The sequence below is a fragment of the Nomia melanderi genome, chromosome 6 (assembly GCF_051020985.1).
Source record: "Nomia melanderi isolate GNS246 chromosome 6, iyNomMela1, whole genome shotgun sequence".
NCBI classification, from domain to species: domain Eukaryota; kingdom Metazoa; phylum Arthropoda; class Insecta; order Hymenoptera; family Halictidae; genus Nomia; species Nomia melanderi.
This window is the reverse complement of record NC_135004.1, coordinates 13,741,889-13,767,658: the sequence shown is the minus strand read 5'-3', so window position 1 is coordinate 13,767,658 and position 25,770 is coordinate 13,741,889. Positions and strand designations below refer to the sequence as shown.

At 41.6% G+C, this 25,770-nt stretch overlaps 8 protein-coding genes and 4 long non-coding RNA genes across 24 annotated transcripts; 8 read left to right on the top strand and 4 right to left on the bottom strand.

Annotated features, from left to right (window-relative positions):
- The first annotated feature begins 208 nt into the window (after nucleotides 1-208).
- Nucleotides 209-2,817, top strand: LOC116427866 (odorant receptor 13a-like). Of its 3 annotated transcripts, none has more exons than XM_076368672.1 (6): nucleotides 209-1,031; nucleotides 1,599-1,698; nucleotides 1,780-1,890; nucleotides 2,179-2,334; nucleotides 2,425-2,474; nucleotides 2,551-2,817. In XM_076368672.1, coding segments are annotated over exons 1-6 (1,236 nt in total). In that variant the 5' UTR covers nucleotides 209-213; the 3' UTR covers nucleotides 2,552-2,817. The 3 variants fall into 3 exon arrangements, with proteins under 3 accessions (XP_076224787.1, XP_076224786.1, XP_031834538.2); XM_076368671.1 differs by having other exon boundaries at nucleotides 2,179-2,338; XM_031978678.2 differs by lacking the exon at nucleotides 2,551-2,817 and having other exon boundaries at nucleotides 2,425-2,475.
- LOC143174646 (uncharacterized) lies at nucleotides 560-1,592 on the bottom strand. The gene is made up of 3 exons (XR_012998862.1): nucleotides 1,314-1,592; nucleotides 690-911; nucleotides 560-630 (listed from the first exon to the last, which is right to left on the bottom strand). It is a non-coding gene; the product is annotated as an uncharacterized LOC143174646 (long non-coding RNA).
- A 274-nt stretch (nucleotides 2,818-3,091) lies between the features above and the next one.
- LOC116428002 (odorant receptor 13a-like) lies at nucleotides 3,092-5,567 on the top strand. Of its 2 annotated transcripts, none has more exons than XM_076368651.1 (6): nucleotides 3,092-4,116; nucleotides 4,442-4,541; nucleotides 4,623-4,733; nucleotides 4,919-5,078; nucleotides 5,155-5,204; nucleotides 5,281-5,567. In XM_076368651.1, the coding sequence occupies exons 1-6, from the start codon at nucleotides 3,215-3,217 to the stop codon at nucleotides 5,302-5,304; spliced, it is 1,347 nt and encodes a 448-aa protein (XP_076224766.1). In that variant the 5' UTR covers nucleotides 3,092-3,214; the 3' UTR covers nucleotides 5,305-5,567. The 2 variants fall into 2 exon arrangements, with proteins under 2 accessions (XP_076224766.1, XP_031834879.2); XM_031979019.2 differs by having other exon boundaries at nucleotides 4,919-5,074; nucleotides 5,281-5,564.
- Nucleotides 5,568-5,883: 316 nt separating this feature from the next.
- LOC116428003 (odorant receptor 13a-like) lies at nucleotides 5,884-8,690 on the top strand. Of its 2 annotated transcripts, XM_076368659.1 has the most exons (7): nucleotides 5,884-6,522; nucleotides 6,577-6,887; nucleotides 7,602-7,701; nucleotides 7,783-7,893; nucleotides 8,183-8,338; nucleotides 8,407-8,459; nucleotides 8,537-8,690. In XM_076368659.1, coding segments are annotated over exons 1-7 (1,269 nt in total). In that variant the 5' UTR covers nucleotides 5,884-5,985; the 3' UTR covers nucleotides 8,538-8,690. The 2 variants fall into 2 exon arrangements, with proteins under 2 accessions (XP_076224774.1, XP_031834881.2); XM_031979021.2 differs by having other exon boundaries at nucleotides 5,884-6,887; nucleotides 8,537-8,689.
- Nucleotides 8,691-9,031: 341 nt separating this feature from the next.
- LOC116428004 (odorant receptor 13a-like) lies at nucleotides 9,032-11,752 on the top strand. Of its 3 annotated transcripts, none has more exons than XM_031979022.2 (6): nucleotides 9,032-10,061; nucleotides 10,687-10,786; nucleotides 10,864-10,974; nucleotides 11,231-11,386; nucleotides 11,455-11,507; nucleotides 11,580-11,752. In XM_031979022.2, coding segments are annotated over exons 1-6 (1,323 nt in total). In that variant the 5' UTR covers nucleotides 9,032-9,159; the 3' UTR covers nucleotides 11,581-11,752. The 3 variants fall into 3 exon arrangements, with proteins under 3 accessions (XP_031834882.2, XP_076224773.1, XP_076224772.1); XM_076368658.1 differs by having other exon boundaries at nucleotides 11,231-11,390; nucleotides 11,439-11,507; XM_076368657.1 differs by having other exon boundaries at nucleotides 11,455-11,752.
- On the bottom strand, nucleotides 10,352-12,150 carry LOC143174645 (uncharacterized). Of its 2 annotated transcripts, none has more exons than XR_012998860.1 (3): nucleotides 12,010-12,150; nucleotides 10,854-11,055; nucleotides 10,352-10,780 (listed from the first exon to the last, which is right to left on the bottom strand). It is a non-coding gene; the product is annotated as an uncharacterized LOC143174645 (long non-coding RNA). The 2 variants fall into 2 exon arrangements; XR_012998861.1 differs by lacking the exon at nucleotides 12,010-12,150 and adding an exon at nucleotides 11,265-11,368.
- A 215-nt stretch (nucleotides 12,151-12,365) lies between these two features.
- Nucleotides 12,366-15,234, top strand: LOC116428005 (odorant receptor 13a-like). The gene is made up of 6 exons (XM_031979023.2): nucleotides 12,366-13,387; nucleotides 14,176-14,275; nucleotides 14,357-14,467; nucleotides 14,702-14,857; nucleotides 14,926-14,978; nucleotides 15,051-15,234. Coding segments are annotated over exons 1-6 (1,239 nt in total). The 5' UTR covers nucleotides 12,366-12,569; the 3' UTR covers nucleotides 15,052-15,234.
- Nucleotides 15,235-15,922: 688 nt separating this feature from the next.
- LOC116428006 (odorant receptor 13a-like) lies at nucleotides 15,923-18,526 on the top strand. Of its 4 annotated transcripts, none has more exons than XM_031979024.2 (6): nucleotides 15,923-16,746; nucleotides 17,186-17,285; nucleotides 17,367-17,477; nucleotides 17,717-17,872; nucleotides 17,941-17,993; nucleotides 18,070-18,526. In XM_031979024.2, coding segments are annotated over exons 1-6 (1,239 nt in total). In that variant the 5' UTR covers nucleotides 15,923-15,928; the 3' UTR covers nucleotides 18,071-18,526. The 4 variants fall into 4 exon arrangements, 3 of the variants coding, with proteins under 3 accessions (XP_031834884.2, XP_076224783.1, XP_076224785.1); XM_076368668.1 differs by having other exon boundaries at nucleotides 17,717-17,876; XR_012998845.1 differs by lacking the exon at nucleotides 18,070-18,526 and having other exon boundaries at nucleotides 17,722-17,872.
- Nucleotides 18,527-18,528: 2 nt separating this feature from the next.
- On the top strand, nucleotides 18,529-21,797 carry LOC116427863 (odorant receptor 43a-like). 3 transcript variants are annotated; one of them, XM_031978675.2, is made up of 6 exons: nucleotides 18,529-19,889; nucleotides 20,511-20,610; nucleotides 20,692-20,802; nucleotides 21,079-21,224; nucleotides 21,304-21,356; nucleotides 21,433-21,797. In XM_031978675.2, exons 1-5 carry the CDS (start codon nucleotides 19,072-19,074, stop codon nucleotides 21,308-21,310), a joined length of 1,182 nt encoding a protein of 393 aa, XP_031834535.2. In that variant the 5' UTR covers nucleotides 18,529-19,071; the 3' UTR covers nucleotides 21,311-21,356; nucleotides 21,433-21,797. The 3 variants fall into 3 exon arrangements, with proteins under 3 accessions (XP_031834535.2, XP_031834534.2, XP_031834533.2); XM_031978674.2 differs by having other exon boundaries at nucleotides 21,079-21,234; XM_031978673.2 differs by having other exon boundaries at nucleotides 21,079-21,356.
- LOC143174642 (uncharacterized) lies at nucleotides 20,093-21,926 on the bottom strand. The gene is made up of 3 exons (XR_012998857.1): nucleotides 21,791-21,926; nucleotides 20,731-20,863; nucleotides 20,093-20,600 (listed from the first exon to the last, which is right to left on the bottom strand). It is a non-coding gene; the product is annotated as an uncharacterized LOC143174642 (long non-coding RNA).
- A 243-nt stretch (nucleotides 21,927-22,169) lies between these two features.
- On the top strand, nucleotides 22,170-25,181 carry LOC116428007 (odorant receptor 43a-like). Its single transcript, XM_031979025.2, has 6 exons — nucleotides 22,170-23,113; nucleotides 23,681-23,780; nucleotides 23,864-23,974; nucleotides 24,250-24,405; nucleotides 24,503-24,555; nucleotides 24,892-25,181. Coding segments are annotated over exons 1-6 (1,239 nt in total). The 5' UTR covers nucleotides 22,170-22,295; the 3' UTR covers nucleotides 24,893-25,181.
- Nucleotides 23,912-25,656, bottom strand: LOC143174641 (uncharacterized). Its single transcript, XR_012998856.1, has 3 exons — nucleotides 25,551-25,656; nucleotides 24,495-24,627; nucleotides 23,912-24,035 (listed from the first exon to the last, which is right to left on the bottom strand). It is a non-coding gene; the product is annotated as an uncharacterized LOC143174641 (long non-coding RNA).
- Between the last annotated feature and the right edge of the window lie 114 nt (nucleotides 25,657-25,770).

The window sequence follows — 25,770 nt, the reverse complement described above, 5'->3', positions numbered from 1 at the left end:
CAGCAACTTCAATAACTTCCACCTTACGAGAGAATGGAAACCCATATCTATTATTCCTCGTGCATTATTGGTCTCCCCCTTTGAAACTCGATTCACAGCGCAAACACGCGATTTGTCAAAAAAAATTCAATGTTACTTTGTGCGCGCTTGCGTTCTGACGATACCAATGCCAGCTTCGAATAGCGGCGCGTTCAGTCTGCGACGTGCGCCTATATGGTCACCATGTACGATCGAACAGCCAGCGTAGAGGGGAGCTACCCGAAAAACTACAATCATGAGGACGATCTGAAATACACACTGGAGATGTGCCAGTGGCTGCTGAAGCCGCTCGGCGTGTGGACCCTGATTTACCGGCGCGTTAGCAAACTGGGGCGAGTTGCCTCGATCGTGATGCTGTTCCTTTGCTCCTCGTGTTTCCTATTCGTCATCGTACCGTCGTTCAACAATATTTTCTTCGTGGAGAAGAACGTGGCGAATAAAGTGAAGCTGTTCGGTCCCGCCGGTTTCTGCGTGTTCTCCACGGTAAAATACTGTTATCTGGGAGCGAGGGGCAAGATCTTGGGTCAATGCATCGAGCACGTGGAGCAGGATTGGAGGATGGTGCAACACCAGGACTACCGAGCCATCATGCTGAAACAGGCGGGCATCAGTAGACGCCTGATCGTCGTATGCGTGGTTTTCCTTTACACCGGTGGCATGTCCTATCACACGGTGTTGCAGTTCCTGTCGAAAAAGACGGTCAAGCAGAACGTTACCGTGAGACCGCTCGCTTATCCTGCCTTCGAGTTCCTCGACCCTCAGTCCACTCCCGCGTACGAGATCATCTTCGTTCTCCACTGCATTTCAGCGATGATGATGTACACCGCCACGTCGGCAGCGTACAGTCTGGCCGCGACCTTCGTCATGCATATCTGCGGGCAGATCCAGATACAGATCATACGATTGGAGAACTTGATCGACGAAAGTCGGGGGAGGAATAACTTTCACGAGCGTATGGCGATCATTGTTCGGGATCACGTCAAGGTGCTCAGGTAAAGTGATGGGGTGGCTTGGAAGTGGTGTGCTGGTGGAAACCAAACTTTGGTAAATCGTAATGTAAGAAGGTTATGGAAAAAGGACAGTTCAGCTGTGCTTATTGGAGAAGGTAGGAAGATGTAGATCGGTAACAACCCTTTCTATGTAAATGTTAAACTTATATTGTCCTGGACAAAATGAAATCATGGGTAGATCCAGAAAGGCTGAAAGGAAATGATGAAAGGGGTACGGAAATGAGTAAAGAAAAATGGTATTTTGAACATTTCGGGGATACTGACCTGGTGGACTGAATTTATGAATGCTTAAAACTCTTGTGCTAATGCAATATGCAGTATCCCTTCCAGCATCGTCCTTTACGGACCCCTTTATACCTGTGATTGCGTGCAGTGCACGCCGGTTGGGTTTGTACACCGAGGTTACCTGGTTCCATTTGGAAACACATTTTTAAAGACAACGAATTTAATGAGACGTTGCCAGTCATTTAAAATCATTCTGTTAATGTGTATGTATTTTGATTTCTATGTAATCTGGTACTATCATGTCTTTTGTATCGAATATTCTAGGTTTTCTAAGAACGTCGACGAAGGTTTGCGCGAGATATGCTTGACAGAGATCGCGGACTCAACGTTGTCCATGAGTCTGCTTGAATACTATTGCATGACGGTAAAAGATTGTCCATCAGTATATCATTAGAACCGCATGTTATACTTGTAATATCATTTACTGTTACTGCTCTGCTTTCAGGAGTGGCAGAATAACGACACGGTTGCGATAGCCACGTATTTTATGTTGTTGACCTCCTTCACTTTCATTCTATTCATTTATTGTTACGTCGGTGAGCTCCTGTCCGAACAGGTATTTATCAACAATATCCATCCATTAGGTGCACTCATTACATATTTACCGGAATCAGTTTCTGAAAAAAAGTGTCGAGAATTTCATTCTGTGTCGTTTGTGAAATGAAAAAATGAATGGATAGTTCTCCGATAGTAAGTTTACATATCCCAAGTTAAAAATTTAAAGTATCATGGTTTTGGTAAATGAGATTAATTTCAAATAATACCGAGATGATGCTTCGTCAGACTATACCATTATTGTTTCTTAGAATGTGTACTTTTGTTGAATGTTTTAATGTTTTATTAGTGCAGTCAAATTGGCCGAGTTTCCTACAATATTCATTGGTACAATTTATCAGCGAGGGAGGCCTATAATTTCGTCCTACTGGATGCCATATCACTTTATCCGCCTAAACTAACCGCTGGAAAAATTATTGAACTCTCTATGAACACGTTCGGCATTGTAGGTGATTTCATTGATGTTTTTCATGTTTTTTTTTAAATTACATATTTCCAATGTGCAGCGGATTTTTAAAGGTATGTTGTCTTTCAGGTGGTGAAGACATCTGTGGTGTACTTGAACTTACTTCGAACGGTTACTTAGTAATATACTGTATAATCATTCTCATTGTTACTGTTATCTGATTGCCATGTTACGATCAAATGAATATTTTTTCAGATTTTCTACGATACTTATTGACAGAACGCCTTTAGTGGAACATATTCACTCGGATGGAATGTTTCCACCAAGCAGGTTTGTAAATTAGGTAGAAGGAAGAACTATGCCTGAATTAGAATGTTTGATCAGGACAACAGCTCGAAAATACTATTCATAAAAGAACCGGTTTGTTTAAATAAAACTTTAATAAAAGTTTCAAAATTCGTACATTTTTTCTCTAAGGAATGGAAACAAAAAGTACTACTAACGAATAATAAAGGATAATGTACTAGCTCTATGAAATCTTTACTAACCTTGACCAGTCACACAATTGCGGTTGATACAATTTGGTTAGCACAAGTAAAGCACAGGACAAAAAACAATCTAAACAAACTGTGCCCTCCTCTTGATAATAACCATTTGTAATTTCAGCATGCACCTTCATCTGTCTTACCCAAGCTTGATTTACCGTAGTTGTAAATCTACAGATACGCATGTCTATCTTCCCTTCGTCCTGGACTCCCGACGCAAACTCGAGCCCCTAGAAAGAACGAACGTACTTATCTATTATTGACCTCCCCCTTTAGAGCCCGATTTATAGCGTGAACACGCGATTCGTCAAAGAAAGTTTTATCGCTTCCCTCTACACAACACCAGACGCAAACCCTCCCCGCCGGCCAATACAATGCTACCTTACGTGCGCTTGCGTTCTGACAATACCAATGCCAGCTTCGAACATCGGCGCGTTCAGTCTGCGACGCGCATCTATATGGTCACCATGTACGATCGAACATCCAGCGTAAAGACGAGCTACCCGAAAAACTACAATCATGAGGACGATCTGAAATACACACTGGAGATGTGCCAGTGGCTGCTGAAGCCGCTCGGCGTGTGGACTCTGATCTACCATCGCGTCAGCAAATTGGGGAGAGCTGCCTCGATCGTGATGCTGTTCCTTTGCTTCTCGTGTTTCCTATTCGTCATCATACCGTCGTTCAACAATATATTCTTCGTTGAGAAGAATGTGGCAAATAAAGTGAAGGTGTTCGGTCCGGCCGTTTTCTGCGTGTTCTCCACTGTGAAATACTGTTATCTGGGAGCTAGGGGCAAGATCTTGGGTCAATGCATCGAGCACGTGGAGCAGGATTGGAGGATGGTGCAGCACCAGGATTACCGAGCCATCATGCTGAAACAAGCGAGCATCAGCAGACGCCTGATCGTCGTATGCGTGGTTTTCCTTTACACCGGGGGCATGTCCTATCACACGGTGTTGCAGTTCCTGTCGAAAAAGACGGTCAAGCTGAACGTTACCGTGCGACCGCTCGCTTATCCTGCCTTCGAGTTCCTCGACCCGCAGTCCACTCCCGCGTACGAGATCATCTTCGTTCTCCACTGCATTTCAGCGATGATGATGTACACCGCCACGTCGGCAGCGTACAGTCTGGCCGCGACCTTCGTCATGCATATCTGCGGGCAGATCCAGATACAGATCATACGATTGGAGAACTTGATCGACGAAAGTCGGGAGAAGAATAACTTTCACGAGCGTATGGCGATCATTGTTCGGGATCACGTCAAGGTGCTCAGGTAAGGTGTGTGGTGGTTTGGATGTAGTGTGCTGGTGGAAATCGAACTATTGATAAATCGTAAGGTAAGAAGGTTAATGAAAAGGGGTAGTTCAGCTGTGCTTAGTGGAGAATGCAGGAAGATTTAGATTTGCAATAACCCTTTCTATGTAAATGTTACACTTATATTGTCTTGGACAAAATAAAAGCATGATTAGATCCAGAAAGGCTAAGACGACGAATTTAATGAAACGTTGCCAGTCATTCAAAACCATTCTGTTAATGTGTATGTATTCGGCTTTCTATGTCATCAGGTACTATCATGTCCTTTGTATTGAATATTCTAGGTTTTCCAAGAACGTCGACGAAGGGTTGCGCGAAATATGCTTGACAGAGATAGCAGACTCAACGTTGTCCATGTGTATGCTTGAATACTATTGCATGGCGGTAAAAGATTGTCCATCAGTATATCATTAAAACCGCATATTGTACTTGTAACATCATTTACTGTTACTGCTCTGCTTCTAGGGGTGGAAGAATAATGACACGGTTGCGATAGCCACGTATTTTATGTTGTTGACCTCCTTCACTTTCAGTATATTCATTTATTGTTACGTCGGTGAACTCCTATCCGAACAGGTATTTATCACTTAAAAAGAATGAATGAATGGCTAATTTTTCTATCACGTAATAAAAATTGATATTCTTATGGTTTTCGTAAATGTGGTTCATTTCAAATAATGTCGAGATGATGCTTCGGTCAGACTATACCATTATTGTTTCTTAGAATCTGTATTTTGTTAAACATTTTAATGTTTTATCAGTGTAGTCAAATCGGCCGAGTTTCCTACAACATTCATTGGTACAATTTATCTGCGAGGGAGGCCTATAATTTCGTCCTACTAGAAGCTATATCACTTTATCCGCCTAAACTCACCGCTGGAAAAATTATTGAACTCTCTATGAACACGTTCGGCACTGTAGGTAATTTCATGGTTGTTTTTTGTTTTTTTGAAATTTCATTTTTCCAACTTGTAGCTGATTTTATGTTGTCTTTCAGGTGGTGAAGACATCTGTAGTGTACTTGAACTTACTTCGAACGGTTGCTTGGTAATATACTGTATAATCGTTCTCATTGTTACTGTCACCTGATTGTCATTTCACGATCAAATGTATATTTTTCCAGATTTTCTACGATAACTATTGCTAGAACTATTGCTTAGTGGAACGTATTTACTCGGATGGAATGTTGCCACCAGGCAGCTTTGTAAATTATGTAGAAGGACGCAACATTCCTGAATTAGAATTTTTGACTACAAAAATAGCTCATAAATACCATTCGTAAAAGCACCGGTTTGTTTACATAAAACTTTAATAAAAGTCATTTCGATCTTCGTTCATAATTTTTGTAAGGAATGGTGATATTCATTGTATACGTGCGTGCATGCGTAATGTCTCCGAAAAGTACTACTAACCAATAATAAAGGATAGTGTACTAGTTGTATCAAATCTTCTTTACTAACCTTAATCAGTCACACAATCGCGGGTGATACAATTCGGTTTACACAAATAAACCAAAGGACAAAAGACAATCTAAACAAACTGTCCCCTCCACCTAATAACAATTTGTAATTTCAGCATGCACCTTCAGCCGTCATGCACAAGCTCGATTTACCATAGTTGTAGATCTACCGATACACATGTCCATCTTCCCTTCGTCCTGGACTCCCAATGCAAACTCGAGTCTCTGGAAAGAACGAACGTACTTATTTATTATTGATCTCCCCCTTTACAGCCCGATTCAAATCGTGAACACGCGATTCGCCAGAAAAAATCCGATCGCTTCCCTCTACACGACGCCAGACGCAAACCGTTGCAGTCGACCTATCCAATGTTACTTTGTGCGCGCTTGCGTTCTGACGACACCAATGCCAGCTTCGAACAGCAGCGCGTTCAGTCTGCGACGCGCGCCTATATGGTCACCATGTACGATCGAATAGCCAGCGTAGAGAAGAGCTACACGAAAAACTACAATCATGAGGACGATTTGAAATACACACTGGAGATGTGCCAGTGGCTGCTGAAGCCGCTCGGCGTGTGGACGCTGATCTACCACCGCGTCAGCAAATTGGGGAGAGCTGCCTCGGTCGTGATGCTGTTCCTTTGCTTATCGTGTTTCCTATTCGTCATCATACCGTCGTTCAACAATATATTCTTCGCGGAGAAGAACGTGGCGAACAAAGTGCAGCTGTTCGGTCCGGCCATTTTCTGTGTGTTCTCCACGGTGAAGTACTGTTACCTGGGAGTGAAGGGCAAGACCTTGGGTCGCTGCATCCAGCACGTGGAGCGGGATTGGAGGATGGTGCAACACCAGCACTACCGAGCCATCATGCTGAAGCAGGCGGGCATCAGCAGGCGCCTGATCACCGTATGCGCGGCTTTCCTTTATATAGGGGCCATATCCTACCTCACGTTGTTGCAGTTCTTGTCGAACGAAATGGACACGCTGAACGTTACCGCGAGATCGCTCGCTTACCCTTGCTTCGAGTTCCTCGACGTTCAGTCCAGTCCTACCTACGAGATCGTGTTCTTCCTTCACTGCCTCGCGGGGATCATCATGTGCACCGCCACGATGGCCGCGTACAGTCTGGCCGCGACCTTTGTCACGCACATCTGCGGGCAGATCCAGATACAGATCATACGACTGGAGAACTTGATCGATGAGAGTCGGGAGAAGAATAACTTTCACGAGCGTATGGCGATCATTGTTCGGGATCACGTCAAGGTGCTCAGGTAAGGTGATGGGGAGGTTTGGAACTGTGCTGGTGGAAATCAAACTTTTGACGAATAATAATGTAGGAAGGTGCTTCTCGGTTTATTTGTACGTTTGACGCGTTATTGGAGAAGGTAGGAAGATGTAAGTGTTAAGCTTATAATCTCTTGGACAAAATGAGAATATGGTTAGGTCCAAGAAGGTTAAGAGGAAATTATGAAAGGGGTACGAAATTCAGTAAAGAAAACTGGTATTATGAACATTTCTGGTGATACTGACCTAGTGGATTGAATCTATGTCTTAAGGTTGCAAATGGGTTGTCGATATATACACGATTATTGTATCGTGTAGGTCAATATCAGGTTTTCTGATATGTTATTAAAGAGAAACTTCTATGATTGCTGCGTAGGACAGTGAGTTTCTACGTGACATAGTCGCTTGATAGCAAGACAGTTATTCGTTGGTCACATGCAAGTTGGTAAAACTTGCTAAAGCAATATGCAGTATCCCTTTTAGCATCGTCCTTTACGGATCCCTTTATACCTATGGTTGCGTGCAACGCACACCTGTTGGTTTGTACATCGAGGTTACCCGGTTGCATTTGAAAACACATTTTCAAAGAGCACGAATTTAATGAAACGTTACCAGTCATTCGAAACTATTCTGTTAATGTGCATGTATTTTTCTTCCTATGTGATCAGGTACTATAATGTCCTTTGTATTGAATATGGTAGGTTTTCTAGGGACGTCGACGAAGGCTTGCGCGAGATATGCTTGACAGAGATCGCGGACTCAACGTTGTCCATGTGTATGCTTGAATACTATTGCATGCTGGTAAAAGATTGTCGATCAGTATATCGTTAAAACCGCGTATTATGCCTGTAATATCATTTACTGTTACTGATCTGCTTCCAGGGGTGGAAGAATAATGACAAGATCGCGATGGTCACGTATCTTATGTTGTTAACCTCCTTCACTTTCACTGCATTAATCTATTGTTACGTGGGTGAGCTGCTATCCGAACAGGTATTTATAAATAATATTCATGCATTAGGTGCACACATTAGATATTTGACAGAATCAGTCTGTGAAAAAAAGTGTTAAGAATTTCATTCTGTGTCGTTTGTAAAATGAGAAGAACGAATGAATAATTCTCCATGAGCAGGATTATCTATCACACATGAAAAATTTTAAATATCATGGTTTTGGTAAATGAGATTAATTTTAAATAATATCGAGATGATGCTTCGTCGGACTATGCCATTATTGTTTCTTATAATCTGTGCTTTTGTTAAACAGTTTGATATTTTGTCAGTTTAGTCAAATTGGACGAGTTTCCTACAATATTCATTGGTACAATTTATCAGCGAGGGAGGCCTATAATTTCGTCCTACTGGAAGCCATATCACTTTATCCGCCTAAACTCACGGCGGGAAAAATGATTGAACTCTCTATAAATACATTCGGCATTGTAGGTGATTTCGTGGCTAATAATGTTTCCAATGTGTAGCGGATGTTTTAAGATATATATTTTTGTAGGTGGTGAAGACATCTGTAGTGTACCTGAACTTACTTCGAACGGTTGCAACTTGGTAATATACTGTATAATCGTTCTCATTGTTACTGTTACCCGATTGTCATTTTACTATCAAATGAACATTTTTTTCAGATTTTTTACGATACCTATTGCTAGAACGCCTTTAGTGTAACATATTCACTCGGATGGAATGTTCCCATCAGGCAGTCTTGTAAATTATGTAGAATAATTACCCCTAATACTATTTATACCAGAACCGGTTTGTTTAAATAAAACTTTAATAATAGTTATTTAAAAATTCCTACATTATTTTTCTAAGTACCACTACCCAATAATGAAGGATAGTGCACTGGTTGTATGAAATCTTATTTACTAACTTTGAATAGTTACAGAATTGTAGGTGATACAATAGCTGTGCTTCTCTATTTATATATTTAATTTGACAAATATGTTACAAAATAACACAAATCTGATCGTACTTACATTCCGTATGAGAGCTGAGTAGCTTTTGGACTGTACAGATCGTTATTTTTCAGCTTCCGATACTCCTTCCTACCGATACACGTGCCCATCTTCCCTTCGTCCTGGACTGCCGACGCAAACTCGAGCCTCTGGAAAGAACGAACGTACTTATCTATTATTGACCTCCCCCTTGGCAATCCGATTTATAGCATAAACACGCGATTCGCCAGAAAAAGTTCGATCGCTTCCCTCTACACGACGCCAGACGCAAACCGTTGCAGTCGACCTATCCAATGTTACTTTGTGCGCGCTTGCGTTCTGACGATACCAATGCCAGCTTCGAACAACGGCGCGTTCAGTCTGCGACGCGCGCCTATATGGTCACCATGTACGATCGAACATCCAGCGTGAAGAGGAGCTACCCGAGAAACTACAATCATGAGGACGATCTGAAATACACGCTGGAGATGTGCCAATGGCTGCTGAAGCCGCTCGGCGTGTGGACGCTGATCTACCATCGCGTCAGCAATTTGGAGAGAGCTGTCTCGATGATAGTGCTGTTCCTCTGCTTCTTCACTCTATTCTTCCTGATTGTGCCGACAATCTACAATGTCTGCTATGTGGAGGAAAACGTGGAGGTCAAAGTGAAGCTCTTGGGTCCAATCGGTTTCTGCGTGTTCTCCACGGTGAAATACTGTTACATCTGTGCGAAGAGAAATCCCTTGGGCCGGTGCATCGAACACGTGGAGAGGGATTGGAGAACGGTGGGGGACAAGGACCACCGTGCCATCATGCTGAAGCAAGCGGGCATCAGCAGACGCCTGATCATCATCTGCATCGTCTTCTTCTATTCCGGAGGCATGTCCTATCAGACGCTGATGCAGTTCTCCTCGAAGCTCACGCAGCAATCCAACGTTACCGTGCGACCGCTCTCTTACCCTGCCTTCGAGTTCCTCGACGTCCAGTCCAGTCCTACCTACGAGATCGTGTTCTTTCTTCAGACCGTCGCAGCGTTGATCGTGCTCAACGCCACGATAGCTGCGTACAGTATGACTGCGACCTTCGTCACGCATATCTGCGGACAGATTCAGATCCAGATATCACGGTTGGAGAACTTGATCGGGGAAAGACCGGGGAAGAAGAGTTTCCAGGAACGTATGACGGTCATCGTTAACGATCACGTCGAGGTGTTGAGGTAACTTGGTGTGGTCTGAAAGTGCTTCGACTGTTTGCTGAAATCTAGCTTTTGTAGCGTAATGATATCAGATGCTTGTGGAATCTTTAGAAAGTAACTGAAAAAGTTTCCTATTTGCTAAAATTCTGCAAACTGTGTGGTTGTTACTCGCGAAATGAAATATGGAATTTCAAGGGTGTTCATAAGCTGTTATCCTAGTTTATGTGGTTATCGTGATGTGCGTAATTCTGTTCCAATTTTCGGATTTATTATTGAAAAGGGTCTTCTGTGCTTACTAGATAGAAGTGCAGCAAGTTTTTGTCATAGTTGGTGGATAACTTTATTTATACCAGCATAGTAATTTGTAGGCGACGTAAAAGTAGTGGAACTATTGTACGTTCATGCATCACGTAGCAGTTCCCTTTAAACATAGCTCTTTACCAGTCCCTGTAGTACTGTGTTTAGCTTCCACGCAACCCTTTGAGGATTTCGTATCGAAGTTTCAGGGTTGCATCGAATATGAAATTAACCTTGCAGAATTTAATGAAATTTATTCATTGACTTATATGATTTCTGTTGTATCATTCATATTCGTTGCTACTTATATAATTAGGTACTATAATATTTTTTGTAATGGATGTTCTAGGTTTTCTAAGAACGTTGACGAAGCTTTGTGCGAAATATGCTTGACAGAAATCGTTGCGTCAACACTTGTTATGTGTTGTGCTGAGTACTACTGTCTGTTGGTAAAATATTCTCGATCAGCACATTGTCAAAATTATACATAATACTCTTTACACTCATTGTTTGTACCGTGTTTCAGGAATGGAGGAATAGTGACATGATCGCGGCAGCCACGTATTTCATGCTGTTGACATCCTTCACATTCAATGTATTAATATATTGTTACGCAGGTCAACTTCTAACCGATCAGGTATTTATCAATATGCAACCATGACATAGTTTCTAAATTCAGTTCCTCAAAGGAAATGTCAACAATTTCGCTCTACATTGTCTGTAAAATGAAAAGAATCAGTGATTAATTACACAACGTTGGAGTTTTCAATCAAGTAATAATAATTCAAAATAAAACCATTCGCGTGAATCAGGGCAATTAAAACAATTGCGAGATGTTGCCTCATAAGACTATATTATTTGTGTTCCTTATCAACTTTCTCAAATTTTATTAGTGCAGTCAAGTGGGTGGAGCTTCCTACAACGTACAGTGGTACAATTTACCAGCCAGGAAGGCTAACAGTTTCGTCCTACTGGAGGCCATATCCCTCTACCCTCCTAAACTCACCGCTGGCAAAATAATTAACCTCACTATAAACACGTTCGGTGTTGTAGGTGATTTCAGGGTTAACAATCTTTCCAATGTGCAGCTGAGTTTTTAAGAATTTATTCCTTCCAGGTGGTGAAGACATCTGTAGTTTACTTCAATCTGCTTCGGGCGGTTACCGATTGGTAATAAGATGTCCATTTCTTTTTAATTATTACAGTACACTAAATAAAATCACCAAATGAACGTTTTCGTAGATTTCCGCTGCGACGTATTCATAGAACATTTAGTGAAACGTATTCATCCTGAGAAGGCGTTCCCACCAGGGTTTGTAAATTAGGTTGAAGGAACAATTCCAAATTAGAGTATTTTACAAGAGTATAGTAGTTGATAAATACCATTTGTTGAAATAAAATTTTAAGAAAACTTATCTTGAAATTTATACATTATTTTTCTAAGGTGTCCTAATGTTGTTCAGTGCATCTATGCATGTATATATAATGTATCTAGGTGTTTCTAGTACTTAATAATAAATAATAGTATACGAGTTCATCAAATTTCAGTTCTTAATATTCACCAGTTTTGTATGGATAATACAATAATTGTGCTTGTCTCGGACGCGTGAAATCATTTGCATATCTAATGTATCTAGTATACTACAAACAACACACCATTGATCGTACTTACATCCTGACACCGTTGAATTATTGCTAACTTGTATCAGGTCGTTATTTTCTCATCTTCGTATTGCTGGTGATGGTAAAAAACAGCAACACCAATTACACATATCTCAATGAAAAAAAATAAAACCTTCCACATTACATTCTTCCATTTTTATCTTTACTTCCCTCCAGCACAAGTAAACCACAGTAGAAAACAACTGAAACAACTGTCCCGCCCTCAATAACGATAACTCAACATTTTAGGCTCCGCAGACCCCATAGTCAAAGTTGATTAACCGTATCTATAGACCAACCGACACACGTTCCCATCCTTCCTCCATGCCGGACTGCCAACGCAAACAAATCAACCCCCGGAACGAAGAACGTGCCAATCTATTATTCATCTCCCCCTTTGCAACTCGATTTACAGAATAAACGCAGGATTCGCCAGAAAAAATTCCCCCTACACTGGATTCTAGACGCGAACCCTCGACGACGACTTATCCAGTGCAACCGAGTACGCGTTCGCGTTCTGACGACGATGTCTCCGAAGAGCGATCCGCCCAGTCGGCGGCGCGCATCCGTATGGTCACCATGTACGACCGAACACCGGACGCAGAGACGAGCTGCCTGAAAAACATCGATCATGAGAACGACCTGAAGTACACGTTGGAGATGTGCCAATGGGTGTTGAAGCCGCTCGGCGTGTGGACTCTGATCTACCACCGCGTCAGCAACGCGGAGAGAGTTGTCTCGGTGTTGCTGGCGTTGCTCTGCCTTTTCGGTCTCCTCTTCATGATCGTGCCGTCACTGTACAACATCTTTTTCATAGAGAAGAACATACAGACTAAAGTGAAGCTGATCGGCCCGATCGGCGTCTGCATGTTCTCCACGGTGAAGTACTGCTACATCGGCGCGAACCGGAAGCTCTTGGGCCGGTGCATCGAGCACGTGGAGAAGGATTGGAGAACGGTGGACGAGCAGGACCACCGAGCCATCATGCTGAAGCAGGCGGGCATCAGCAGACACCTGATCATCGTGTGCATGGTCTTCTTCTACTCCGGAGGCATGTCCTATCAGACGCTGATGCAGTTCTCGTCGAAGCTGACGCGCAAACCGAACGTCACCGTGAAACCGCTCCCTTATCCCAGCTTCGAGTTCCTCGACGTTCAGAACAGCCCCACCTACGAGATCGTGTTTTGCCTTCAGGCGTTCGGGGCGATGATCATGTTCACCGCCACGATCGCTGCGTACAGTCTGGCCGCGACCTTCGTCACGCACATATGCGGACAGATCCAGATACAGATATTGCGATTGGAGAGATTGATCGGTGAAAGGCAGGGGTGGAACAGTTTCCAGGAACGCATGACGGTCATCGTTAGGGACCACGTCCAGGTGCTGAGGTAACGTGTTACGGTGGTTTCGAAGTGCTCTAGTTTCAGTCGACATGAAGCTTTCGGTGCGGAATGTTATTAGAGGCTCGTGAACCTGAGGGAGTAAATGAGAATGTTCGGGAATTCTGTGGTTGCAATTTGGGAAATGAAATTTGTAATTGCGAGGGTGCAAAGTAGTTGTTATTCTTAATGCTATGATTACCGTGATGTGCGTTATTATGTCCGCTATTTCCGGATGGCTTCAAAGTGCTCGAGTTTTAGTTGACATGAAGCTTTTCATACGGAATGTTATTAGAGGCTCGTGAACCTGAGGGAGTAAATGAGAATGTTTGGGAATTCTGTGGTTGCAATTTGGGAAATGAAATTTGTAATTGCGAGGGTGCAAAGTAGTTGTTATTCTTAATGCTACGATTACCGTGACGTGCGTAATTATGTCCGCCATTTTCGGATTCGTTATTGAACGGAAGCTTTTGTGGTTATTATGTGGAATTACTGCGAGTTTCTGCTCGTCTTCGCTTATAGGAATATAGTTTGGCATCGTAAAAGTTGGTAGAACTTCTACTTCTACGCAACGTGTAGTAGTTCTTTGTAATCATTGTTTTCTGACCCCTCTAGTATTGCGGTTCTGTTGCACGCAATGATGGACTTTCAGGTTTCCGGGTTGCATCGAATATCAAATTAATGATGCAGAATGTAATGGAACTCTGCCGGTTGTTTGTAACATTTTCATGAACATATGTGTTTGTTGTTACTTATAGAATTGGGTACTATAATGTCCTTTGTTATGGGTATTCCAGGTTTTCTAAGAATGTCGACGAAGCCTTCCGGGAGATATGCTTGACAGAGCTCATGTCATCAACGTTTGCCATGTGTTTGCTCGAATACTACTGTCTAATGGTAAAAGATTGTCGATGAGCACATTGTCAGAATCTCGTATGGTGCAGCTGACATGATTCGATCGTTTCATGGTGTTTCTAGGAATGGAGGAACAGCGACACGATCGCGACAGTCACGTATTTTATGTTGTTGATCTCCTTCACTTTCAATGTACTAATATATTGTTACGTGGGTGAACTGCTATCCGATCAGGTATTTATCAGCAATAACTATTCATTAGATCCGCTGATTACATATTCACCAGAATCAGTTCAATTGAAAAGAATGAATGAATGGCAAGCTTTTCTATCGCGTAATAAACATTGATGTTATTACGGTTTTCGTAAATGTGGTTCATTTCAAACAATTTCGAGGTGTCACTTCGTCAAACTATATTATTGCTTCTTAGGATACGTGCTTTTGTTAAATGTTTTAATATTTTATCAGTGTAGTCAAATCGGTCAAGCTTCCTACAACATTTGTTGGTACAGTTTGCCAGCGAAGAAGGCCTACAGTTTCGTCCTGCTGGAAGCCATATCCCTCTACCCGCCAAAACTCACAGCTGGAAAAATAATTGAACTCTCTATAAACACATTCGGCGTCGTACGTGATTTCATGGTTAAGAATTTCCTCAGTGTGCAGGAGGGTGTTTAAAACTTGGCTCCTTTCAGGTGGTGAAGACATCTGTAGTTTACTTCAACCTGCTTCGAACTGTTACCATTTGGTAAGAAGATGTCTGACCGTTTTGATTATTACAGCACGTCAAGTCAAAATAACCTAATAGAATTTTTTGCAGATTATCTATGCGACGTATTCATCGGACGTAATTAGTGAAACGTATTTATCCTAATGAAGCGATCCCGCCAGGTACGCTTGTAATATACGTAGAACGGAGAAGCATTTCCAAATGAAAATGTTATATTGAAGTAGTTGCTCATAAATACCATTTATAATAGAACTTGTTTGTTTAAATACAATTTTAATAAAAATGTTTTCACAATTCATTGTAAACAATTGAAATTCAAACATTCAAAGCATTCCAACTATTTAATAACAAAGCATAGTAACAAGTTTATTAAATGCTTATAAATATTAACCAGTTATAAGGCTACAATACATCTGCACATTAGTCTAATATATTACAAACAACACACATTTATCGTACTTACATTCTATATGACAGTTGAGTTGCATCCTTATTTTTCTTCCAATCGATGTTCATAGTCAACAAATCATCAGCACATCAAGATTACGTTCTTCGTGCACACGTAAACTAAAAGACAAAAAACAATCGAAAAACTGTTTCCTGCACTTTGTAACAATATTTTGTAACTGTAACACTCCTCCATACGCCATATTCAAGCTAGATCACTCGTAGCTATAGACCAACTGATGCCCATTTCCATCTTCCCTTCGTCCCGGACTGCCGAAGCAAACCCGATCCCCTGGAACGAACGAACGTACCTGTCTATTATTGGTCGCCCCCTTCGAGGCTCGATCCCCAAGACAAACACACGATCCGGCAGAAAAAAATTCGATCGCTTCCCTCTACATAATTCTAAACGAAAATCCTCGCCGCCGACCTATCCGACGTGATTTTGTGCGCGCTTGCGTTCTGACGATACCAATGTCGACTTCGACTAGAGACGCGCTCAGTCGGCGACGCGCACCCACATGGTCACCATGTACGACCAGCCATCCGACCCGAGGAAGAACGACCTGAAAGACTACAATCATGAGAACGACCTGAAATACACGCTGGAGATGTGCCAGTGGCTGCTGAAGCCGCTCGGGCTGTGGGGCATAATTTACCATCGCGTCAGCAGCCTGGAGAGAGCTGTCTCGTTCGCGCTGCTGCTCCTCTGCTTCTCCACGCTACTCTTCCTGATCGTGCCGACGCTATACAATATGTTCTACGTGGAGAAGAACGTGCAGGTCAAAGTGAAGCTGATAGGTCCGGTCGCCTTCTGCGTCTTCTCCACGGTGAAATACTGTTACATGTGCGCGAAGAGGAACCTCCTGGGCCACTGCATCCATCACGTGGAGAAGGACTGGAGAACGGTGGGGGAACAGGACCACCGTGCCATCATGCTGAAGCAAGCCGGCATCAGCAGACGCCTGATCGTCATCTGCATCGTCTTCTTCTATTCCGGAGGAATGTTCTACCAGACGCTGATGCAGTACTCGTTCCAGCTGACGCACAAATCCAACATCACCGTGAAACCGCTCACCTATCCCAGTTTCGAGTTCCTCGACGTCCAGTCCAGTCCCACCTACGAGATCGTGTTCTCCCTTCAGGCCGCCGCAGCGGTGATACTGCTCAACTCCACGATAGCCGCGTACAGTATGACCGCGACCTTCGTCACGCATATCTGCGGACAGATTCAGATCCAGATACTGCGACTGGAGAACTTGATCCAGGAAAAGCAGGCGAAGAGCAGCTTCCACGAACGTATGACGGTCATCGTTCACGATCACGTCGAGGTGCTGAGGTAACCTGTTGGTGTGGTTTGAAAGTGTTTCGACTGTTTGCTGAAATCAAGCTTTCGAAGCGGGGTGATGTGAGAGGCTTATGAGATCTTTTGACGGTAACTGGTAAAGTTTCGTGTTTTCTTAAATGCTGCAATTTTTAAAGGCTGTTGTTCATGATATACAGTGTGTGACGAAAGTTAGTGGAACTTTTATGTTCATGCGACGTGTATTTCCCTTTCAACGTTGCCCTTTACTGACCCCTCTAGCATTGTGGTTGGGTTGCACGCAACCCTTTCAGAGTTTGCTATCAAGGTTACCGGGTTGCATCGAATATTAAATTAAAAATGCAGAGTTTCATGAAACTTTACCATTTACTTGTACCTGTTCTGTTATAACGTACATGTTTGTTGCTGCTTGTATAATGGGATACTATGATGCCTTTTGTAACGAATATTCTAGGTTTTCTAAGAACGTTGACAAAGCTTTGTCGGAGATATTCTTGATAGAGGTCGTTGCTTCAACATTCATCATGTGTATGCTCGAATTCTACTGTTTAACGGTAAACGATTATAGATCAGCGTATTATTAAAATCGTGTGTTATTCCTATAATATTATTCACTGATATTATTCTGTTTCTAGGAATGGAGGAACAGCGACATGATCGCGGTAGCAACGTATTTTATGTTGTTGACATCCATCACATTCAATGTTTTAATATATTGTTACGTGGGTGATCTTCTATCCGAACAGGTATTTATCAACAATATCCATACATTAGATGCACTCATTACATATTCACCAGAATCAGTTTCTGAAAAAAAGTATCAACAATTTCATTCTGACTCGTTTGTAAAATGAGAGGAATGAAAGAATAATTCTCTAATAGCAGGTTTATTTATCGCATATTAAAAATTCAGAGGTTCATCAGATCATACTATTATTGTTTCTTAGAATGTCTATTTTTGTTAAACGTTTTAATGTTTCATTAGTGCAGCCAAATCGGTCGAGTTTCCTACAACATTAATTGGTACAATTTACCAGCGAAGAAAGCCTACAATTTCGTCCTGTTGGAAGCCATATCTCACTATCCGCCGAAACTCACCGCTGGCAAATTAATTGACCTCACCATAAACACGTTCGGCGTTGTTGGTGATTTCGTGGTTAAGAATGTTCCCAAAGTGCTGGAGAGTTTTTAAGATTTGACTATTTTCAGGTGTTGAAGACATCTGTAGTGTATTTGAACCTACTTCGAACGGTTACCAATTGGTAATAAGATTCATAATCGTTTCCCTTATCACCGTTACGTGAATGTTATTTTACCATCGAATGAATATTTTTGCAGATTTTCCATGCGGCGTATAGATAGAACGCATTTAATGAGGCGCATTCATCCTGATGGAGCGTTGTCATCAAGTAGGTTTCTAAATTACATAGAATGAAGAAACATTTCCAAATTAGAATATTTTAATAGGATAGTATCTCGTAAATACTACTTATAACAGAATCTGTTCGTGTAAATAAAACTTGAACGAATCTTATTTTGAAATTCATACATTATGCTAAGATATGCTAATGTTATGCAATGCACATATGCATGTATAATAGTGTATCAAAGTTTTACTAGTACTTAATAGTAAAGTATGATGTACGAGTTTATTAAATTTTATTTCTAAATATTAACCAGTTACGTGATCATAGATAATACAATAGGTGTGCCTGTCTCATATGTATGACATAATGTGCATATTTAAAGCAACTAATATATTATAAATAACACACAATTGATTGTACTTACATTCTGCGCGAAAGTTGTGTTGCTGTTGTACCGAATCATTACGTCTCATCTTTGTACCAATCGTCACAGAAACATATAACAATATCAATTACCCACATCTCGACGGAAGAAAATAAAATCTTTCTACATAACACTCTCTCCACGACTTTCTCAAAATTACCTTCTTCTTTCACACTCGTAAACTAAAATAGAAAGAATACATTCCGGGAAACTGGCACTTGCACTTTATAAGAACAAGTTAGATGAACCGTAGCTATACACCAACTGATACCCATTTCCATTCTCCCTTCGTCGCAGACTGCCGCTGCAATTACGAACCCCTGTGACGAAGGAACGTATTTACTTATTATTGGACTCCCTCCTCGAGACTCGCTTCGCAGGACAAACACACGATTAGCCTGAAAAAACTTCGATCGCTTCCCTGAACATAATAGTATACGCAAGTCCTCGCCGTCGACTTATACAATGTGATTTTGTGCGCGCTTGCGTTCTGACGATATCAATGTCGGCTTCGACTAGCGACGCGCTCAGTCGGCGACGCGCGCTCACATGGTCACCATGCACGACCAGACATCCGACCCAAGGAATAACGACCTGAGAGACTACAATCATGAGAATGACCTGAAATACACGTTGGAGATTTGCCAGTGGTTGCTGAAGCCGCTCGGGCTGTGGGGCATAGTTTACCATCGTGTCAGCAGTCTGGAGAGAGCTGTCGCGATCATACTGCTGTTCCTTTGCTTCTTCACTCTATTCTTCCTGATCGTGCCGACAATCTACAATGTCTGCTACGTGGAGAAAAACATGGAGGCCAAAGTGAAGCTCATGGGTCCGATCGCTTTCTGCTTGTTCTCCACGGTGCAATACTGCTACATCTGCGCGAAGAGAAGCCTCTTGGGAAAGTGCTTCGAACACGTGGAGAACGATTGGAGAACGATAGGGGACCAGGACCACCGTGCCATCATGCTGAAACAAGCGGCCATCAGCAGACGCCTGGTCATCATCTGCATCGTCTTCTTCTATTCCGGAGGCATGTCCTATCAGACGCTGATGCAGTTCTCGTCGAAGCCGACGCAGCAATCCAACGTTACCCTGAAACCGCTTACTTATCCCAGTTTCGAGTTCCTCGACGTCCAGTCCAGTCCTACCTACGAGATCGTGTTCTTTCTTCAGACCGTCGCAGCGATAATCCTGCTCAACGCCACGATAGCTGCGTACAGTATGACCGCGACATTCGTCACGCATATCTGCGGACAGATTCAGATCCAGATATTACGGTTGGAGAACTTGATCGGGGAAAGACCGGGGAAGAACAGTTTCCAGGAACGTATGACGGTCATCGTTCACGATCACGTCGAGGTGTTGAGGTAACTTGGTGTGGTCTGAAGGTGCTTCGACTGTTTGTTGAAATCTGACTTTTGTAGCGTAATGATATCAGATGCTTGTGGAATCTTTAGAAAGTAACTGAAAAAGTTTCATATTTGCTAAAATTCTGCAAACTGTGTGGTTGTTATTCGCGAAATGAAATATGGAATTTCAAGGGTGTTCACAAGCTGTTATCCTAGTTTATGTGGTTATCGTGATGTGCGTAATTCTGTTCCAATTTTCGGATTTATTATTGAAAAGGATCTTCTGTGCTTACTAGACAGAAGTGCAGCAAGTTTTTGCCATAGTTGGTGGATAACTTTATTTATACCGGCATAGTAATTTGTTGGAGACGTAAAAGGTAGTGGTATTACGTTCACGCATCAGGTAGCATTTCCATTTAAACATAGCTCTTTACCAATCCCTCTAGTACTGTGTTTAGCTTCCATGCAACCCTTTGAGGATTTTGTATCAATGTTTCTGGGTTGCATCGAATATGAAATTGACCTTGCAGAATTTAATGAAATTTATTCACTTACTTATATGATTTCCGTTATATCATTCGTATTGGTTGCTACTTATATCATTAGGTACTATAATGTTCTTTGTAATGGATGTTCTAGGTTTTCTAAGAACGTTGATAAAGCTTTGTCAGAGATATTCTTGATAGAGATCGCTGCGTCAACGTTCATCATGTGTATGCTCGAATACTACTGTTTAATGGTAAAAAATTGTCGATAAGCGTATTATTAAAATTATATGTTATACCTATAATATTATTTACTGATATTATCGTGTTCCTAGGAATGGAGGAACAGCGACATGATCGCGGTGGCAACGTACTTTATGTTGTTGACCTCCATGACATTCAATGTTTTAATATATTGTTACGTGGGTGAACTTCTATCCGAACAGGTATTTATCAACAATATCCATACACTAGGTGTACTCGTTACATATTCACCAGAATCGGTTTCTGAAAAAAAGTATTCACAATTTCATTCTGTATCGTTCATAAAATGAAAGGAATGAATGAATAATTCTCCAGCAGCAGGTTTATTTATCACACATTAAAAATTTAAAATATCACGGTTTTCGTAAATGAGGTTCATTTAAAACAATTTCGAGATGTTGCTTCATTGTTGTTTCTTAAGATATGTGCTTTTGTTAAACGTTTTAATGTTTTGTTAGTGTAGTCAAATCGGCGGAACTTCCTACAACATTCATTGGTATAATTTACCAGCGAGGAAGGCCTACAATTTCATCCTACTGGAAGCTATATCTCTCTATCCGCCAAAACTCACCGCTGGCAGAATAATTGACCTCACTATAAACACGTTCGGTGTTGTTGGTGATTTCGTGGTTAAGAATGTTTCCAATGTGCAGGAGAGTTTTTTAAGATTTGACTATTTTCAGGTGTTGAAGACATCTGTAGTGTACTTGAACCTGCTTCGAACGGTTACCAATTGGTAATAAGATTCATAATCGTTTACATTATTACCGTTACGTGAAGGTCACTTTACGATCAAATGAATATTTTTGCAGATTTTCTATGAGACCTATTGATAGAACGCATTTAGTGAAACGTATTCTTCCTGATGGAGCGTTGCCATCAGGCAGCTTTGTAAATTAGGTAGAACGAAGAAGCACTTCCAGTTGGAATATTTTACTAGAATAGTAGCTCATAAATACTATTTATAACAGAATCTGTTCGTGTAAATAAAACATGAACAAATCTGATTTTGAAATTCATATATTATGCTCCTCAGGTATGCTAATGTTATACGAGTCTATTAAATTTTATTTCCAAACATTGACTAGTTACGTGATTATAGATAATACAATAGATTTACCCACTCGTATGTGTACTAATTATAAATAACACAAAATTGATTGTACTCACATTCTGTGTGAAAGTTGAGTTGCTCTTGAGTTGTACCGAATCATTATGTTTCATATTCGTGTTGGCCATAGAAACATATAACAATACTCTTCTTTCACACTCGTAAACTAAGATAGAAACATTCCAAAAACTGTTTCCTGCACTTCGTAACAATATTTTGTAACTTTAACAAACTCCTCCATACGCCATATTCAAGCTAGATCAATCAAAACTATAGACCAACTGATACCCATGTCCATCTTCCCTTCGTCGCAGACTGCCGCTACAGTTCCGAACCCCTGCGACGAAGGAACGCATCTACCTATTATTAGTCTCCCCCTTTGCAACCAGGTTCACAGGACAAAACACACTATTCGCCATAAAATATTCCATCGCTTCCCCCTACAGACTTCCAGACGCACATCTTCGCCGCCGACCTATCCAATGTCATCTTGCGCGCTTGCGTTCTGACGATACCAATGTCGGCGTCGAACAGCGTCGCGTTCAGTCGACGACGCGCGCTTATATGGTCACCATGTACGACCGAACGCCGGTCCCAACGATGAGCTACCTGAAGAACATCGATCACGAGACCGATCTGCAATACACGTTGGAGATGTGCCAATGGGTGTTGAAGCCGCTCGGAGTATGGGGCCTGATTTACCATCGCGTCAGCAACGTGGAGAGAGTTATCTCGATCTTACTGGTGTCCTCTTGCCTCATCGGTCTTCTTCTGATCATCGTCCCGTCAGTGCACAATATCTTCTTCGTGGAGAAGAACGTGCAGGTCAAAGTGAAGCTGATCGGTCCAGTCGGTTTTTGCATGTTCTCTACGGTGAAGTACTGTTACATGTGCGGGAAGAGAAAGCTGTTGAGTCGCTGCATGCGACACGTGGAGAAGGATTGGCGAACGGTGGACGAGCAGGACCACCGAGCGATAATGCTGAAGCAAGCGGGCATCAGTAGACACCTGATCACCATATGCATGGTCTTCCTCTATTCCGGGGGCATGTCCTATCAGGTACTGATGCCGTTCTCGTCGAAGCAGAAGCACAAGCTGAACGTCACCGACAAACCGCTCGCTTATCCCACCTTCGAGTTCCTCGACGCCCAGTCCAGCCCCACCTACGAGATCGTGTTCCTTCTCCAGACCTTCGGGGCGATGATCATGTACACCGCCACCATAGCCGCGTACAGTCTCGCTGCGACCTTCGTGTCGCATATCTGCGGGCAGATCCAGATTCAGATACTACGGTTGGAGAACTTGATCGACGAACACGAGGGGAAGAACACATTTCGACAGCGTCTGACGGTTATCGTTAGGGATCATGTCCAGGTGCTAAGGTAACGTGGCGGCGTGGTATGAAAGTGTTGTGGTAATAATTAAGATCAAGATCTTGGTGTTAAAACTTTAAATGGGAGGATTGATGTGTTTAAAATTCTACAATTTCTGTAGTAGTCACTGTATTCATTTCGGTGATGACGATGCAGGAAATGAAAGATATAATTGCTTCAAGTATGGAAATAGATCGGCATGTTTAATTATGGTGACGTGCGAGGTTCTATCAGGTATTTTCGGATTTATTATTGAACGCAAACTTTTGCGGTTGCTGTGTGAAAGTACAGGTAGTTTCTATTTGCCTTACGTGGCGTGCAGCAACATAGTAATTTGTGGGCGACAAAATGTTGGTGGAACTTCTAGTTTCAGGCAACATGTAGTATCTCTGTAATCATTGTTTTTCACGGATCCCTCTAGCATTGTGGTTTCGTTGCACGCAACCCTGATGCGCAACTAGGTTACCGGGTTGCATCGAATGTCAAATTGAATACGCAGAATTTATTGAAACTTTGCGATTTTTTCAAAGTATTTCTATCAGCATGCTATAATGTCGTTTGTAATGGATATTTTAGGTTTTCCAAGGACGTTGATGAAGCTTTGCGCGAGATATGTTTGTCAGAGATCATGGCATCCACGTACGCCATGTGTCTGCTCGAATACTATTGTTTAGCGGTAAAAGAATATCGATCGACACGTTGTATTAATATCGTGTATTATACTTATTACATCGTTCACAGCTTTTATCGTGTTTTTAGGAATGGCGGAACAGCGACACGGTCGCGATAGTAACGTATTTCATGTTGCTGATCTCCTGCACTTTCAATGTGTTAATCTATTGTTCCGTAGGTGAAGTTCTATCCGATCAGGTATTTATCTACAATATCCATCCATTAAGTGCACTCATTACTTATTCGCCATAATCAGTGTCTGAAAAAAATATCAACAAATTTATTTCATGTCGTTTGTAAAACGAAAATGAATGAATTCTCTAATAGTAGGTTTATATCTCCCAAGTTAAAAATTTCAAATATAATTGTTTTCATAAACGAGGTCGATTTAAAACAATTTAGAGGTGTTGTTTTGATGATACTATCTTTGTTTCTTATGACCTTTAGTTTCATTGAATATAAAATGTTATTAGTGCAGTCGAGTGGGCGGAGCTTCGTACAACATACTTTGGTACAATTTACCAGCGAGGAAGGCATACAATTTTATCCTGCTGGATGTCATATCTCTCTATCCGCCTAAACTCACGGCCGGAAAAATAATTGAACTCTCTATAAACACGTTCGGCGCGGTATGTGATTTTTCTTTGAATAATATACCTAGTGCCGGAAGATTCATTACTAATATGTCTAGTGTGGAGAAGAATTTTTAAGATTTTACTTTTCCAGGTGGTAAAGACATCTGTGGTTTACTTCAATCTGCTTCGAACGGTTACGTCTTGGTAATCATTAGACTTCCAACCGTTTTAGGGTCTATGCACACTGTTTTGAAGTAACAGGAAACAAAGTTCTGTCTGAAAGAAGGATAAGAAAACTTTAACTGTGTAGCGAAGGATTCCGTCGCTGTTCCGTCGCGATTGACAAAACGGCGACGGACAAAGATAAACATATTTATTTCTCTCTATTTTAATTGTGTATGTTGTGTAAGATGAAATTTGCTTTATATATGTGGCAGATGTACGTGAAATCGCTAGCGTCACCGACATGTCGCTCGTGTGCATAGGCCCTTATTGTTGCGATGTAACTGCTATTTCACAACGAAACAAAAATTCTTGCAGATTGTCTATGCGACGTACACATTGAACGCACTTAGTGAAACTTATTCATCTGACGGTGCGTTCCCACCAGGCAGGTTTGTAAATTAGAATGAAGAAACATTTCCAAATTAGAATATTTTACTAGAATAGCGTCTCAGAAATATTGTTTATAGCAGCATTTGTATAAATAAAGACTTATCAAAATTTATTTCCAAATTTATATATTACCTTCTTATGGTATCATTACGTTACTCAATATACATACATGAACACAGCATATCGAAGCATGAACAATACCTAAGAATGAATACTGCCTATATATTCATTCCATAGAAATTACCTTTACTCACGTGTAACACTGCATTTCATTAACACTAGGTTTACGGAACGCGTCAAATTTACGCACATTGGATTTTAGAAATATTATTTTGTAAACGTTTCCGTCGATTTTTACTGATGCGATCACACTGACATGTGCCCCAATTACCTACTATCAAATCTCCAGTTTCCACAATCTAAACAAACGAGCGTCAATTCTTTTAGGAATAATAGAACGAAGTGTACAATGAATGCCCGTAAACCTAGTGTTAACAACTTCAACAAACGATTCACATATCTCACCATAAGACAACGAAACCAAGAACAAAATAATTACAAAGCCACCTCACGACTCGAGTTACCTCCAGTACGAAGGGAGCATTCGAACATTGTTTCAACGTCACCACCGGCAAACAACTGCAATCTGCAAGCACGTTTCCCCATCTCGCTCCCCTTCCAGGAAAAAAAGGTGCCCGTAAAAAACAGTTTCCCCGAGCACTATAATCTGGCAGTCTCCTGGTCTATAGAGCAAGTTATATTAAATTCATTCGGATCCGAGGAACACGTGACTCCCCTGTTCTT

Bases quoted from the DNA above. Each gene is read 5' to 3' on its own strand.
- LOC116427866 (XM_076368671.1), top strand. From the start codon at position 214: ATGGTCACCATGTACGATCGAACAGCCAGCGTAGAGGGGAGCTACCCG. The intron at 1,032-1,598 runs GTAAAGTGATGG...CGAATATTCTAG, and splicing joins GATCACGTCAAGGTGCTCAG to GTTTTCTAAGAACGTCGACG. The intron at 2,475-2,550 runs GTAATATACTGT...ATATTTTTTCAG, and splicing joins TTACTTCGAACGGTTACTTA to ATTTTCTACGATACTTATTG.
- LOC116428002 (XM_076368651.1), top strand. From the start codon at position 3,215: ATGCTACCTTACGTGCGCTTGCGTTCTGACAATACCAATGCCAGCTTC. The intron at 4,117-4,441 runs GTAAGGTGTGTG...TGAATATTCTAG, and splicing joins GATCACGTCAAGGTGCTCAG to GTTTTCCAAGAACGTCGACG. The intron at 5,079-5,154 runs GTAATTTCATGG...GTTGTCTTTCAG, and splicing joins GAACACGTTCGGCACTGTAG to GTGGTGAAGACATCTGTAGT.
- LOC116428003 (XM_031979021.2), top strand. From the start codon at position 5,986: ATGTTACTTTGTGCGCGCTTGCGTTCTGACGACACCAATGCCAGCTTC. The intron at 6,888-7,601 runs GTAAGGTGATGG...TGAATATGGTAG, and splicing joins GATCACGTCAAGGTGCTCAG to GTTTTCTAGGGACGTCGACG. The intron at 7,702-7,782 runs GTAAAAGATTGT...ATCTGCTTCCAG, and splicing joins TTGAATACTATTGCATGCTG to GGGTGGAAGAATAATGACAA.
- LOC116428004 (XM_076368657.1), top strand. From the start codon at position 9,160: ATGTTACTTTGTGCGCGCTTGCGTTCTGACGATACCAATGCCAGCTTC. The intron at 10,062-10,686 runs GTAACTTGGTGT...TGGATGTTCTAG, and splicing joins GATCACGTCGAGGTGTTGAG to GTTTTCTAAGAACGTTGACG. The intron at 10,975-11,230 runs GTATTTATCAAT...AAATTTTATTAG, and splicing joins GTCAACTTCTAACCGATCAG to TGCAGTCAAGTGGGTGGAGC.
- LOC116428005 (XM_031979023.2), top strand. From the start codon at position 12,570: ATGGTCACCATGTACGACCGAACACCGGACGCAGAGACGAGCTGCCTG. The intron at 13,388-14,175 runs GTAACGTGTTAC...TGGGTATTCCAG, and splicing joins GACCACGTCCAGGTGCTGAG to GTTTTCTAAGAATGTCGACG. The intron at 14,276-14,356 runs GTAAAAGATTGT...TGGTGTTTCTAG, and splicing joins TCGAATACTACTGTCTAATG to GAATGGAGGAACAGCGACAC.
- LOC116428006 (XM_076368668.1), top strand. From the start codon at position 15,929: ATGGTCACCATGTACGACCAGCCATCCGACCCGAGGAAGAACGACCTG. The intron at 16,747-17,185 runs GTAACCTGTTGG...CGAATATTCTAG, and splicing joins GATCACGTCGAGGTGCTGAG to GTTTTCTAAGAACGTTGACA. The intron at 17,994-18,069 runs GTAATAAGATTC...ATATTTTTGCAG, and splicing joins CTTCGAACGGTTACCAATTG to ATTTTCCATGCGGCGTATAG.
- LOC116427863 (XM_031978673.2), top strand. From the start codon at position 19,072: ATGGTCACCATGCACGACCAGACATCCGACCCAAGGAATAACGACCTG. The intron at 20,611-20,691 runs GTAAAAAATTGT...TCGTGTTCCTAG, and splicing joins TCGAATACTACTGTTTAATG to GAATGGAGGAACAGCGACAT. The intron at 20,803-21,078 runs GTATTTATCAAC...ATGTTTTGTTAG, and splicing joins GTGAACTTCTATCCGAACAG to TGTAGTCAAATCGGCGGAAC.
- LOC116428007 (XM_031979025.2), top strand. From the start codon at position 22,296: ATGGTCACCATGTACGACCGAACGCCGGTCCCAACGATGAGCTACCTG. The intron at 23,975-24,249 runs GTATTTATCTAC...AAATGTTATTAG, and splicing joins GTGAAGTTCTATCCGATCAG to TGCAGTCGAGTGGGCGGAGC. The intron at 24,406-24,502 runs GTATGTGATTTT...TTACTTTTCCAG, and splicing joins CTATAAACACGTTCGGCGCG to GTGGTAAAGACATCTGTGGT.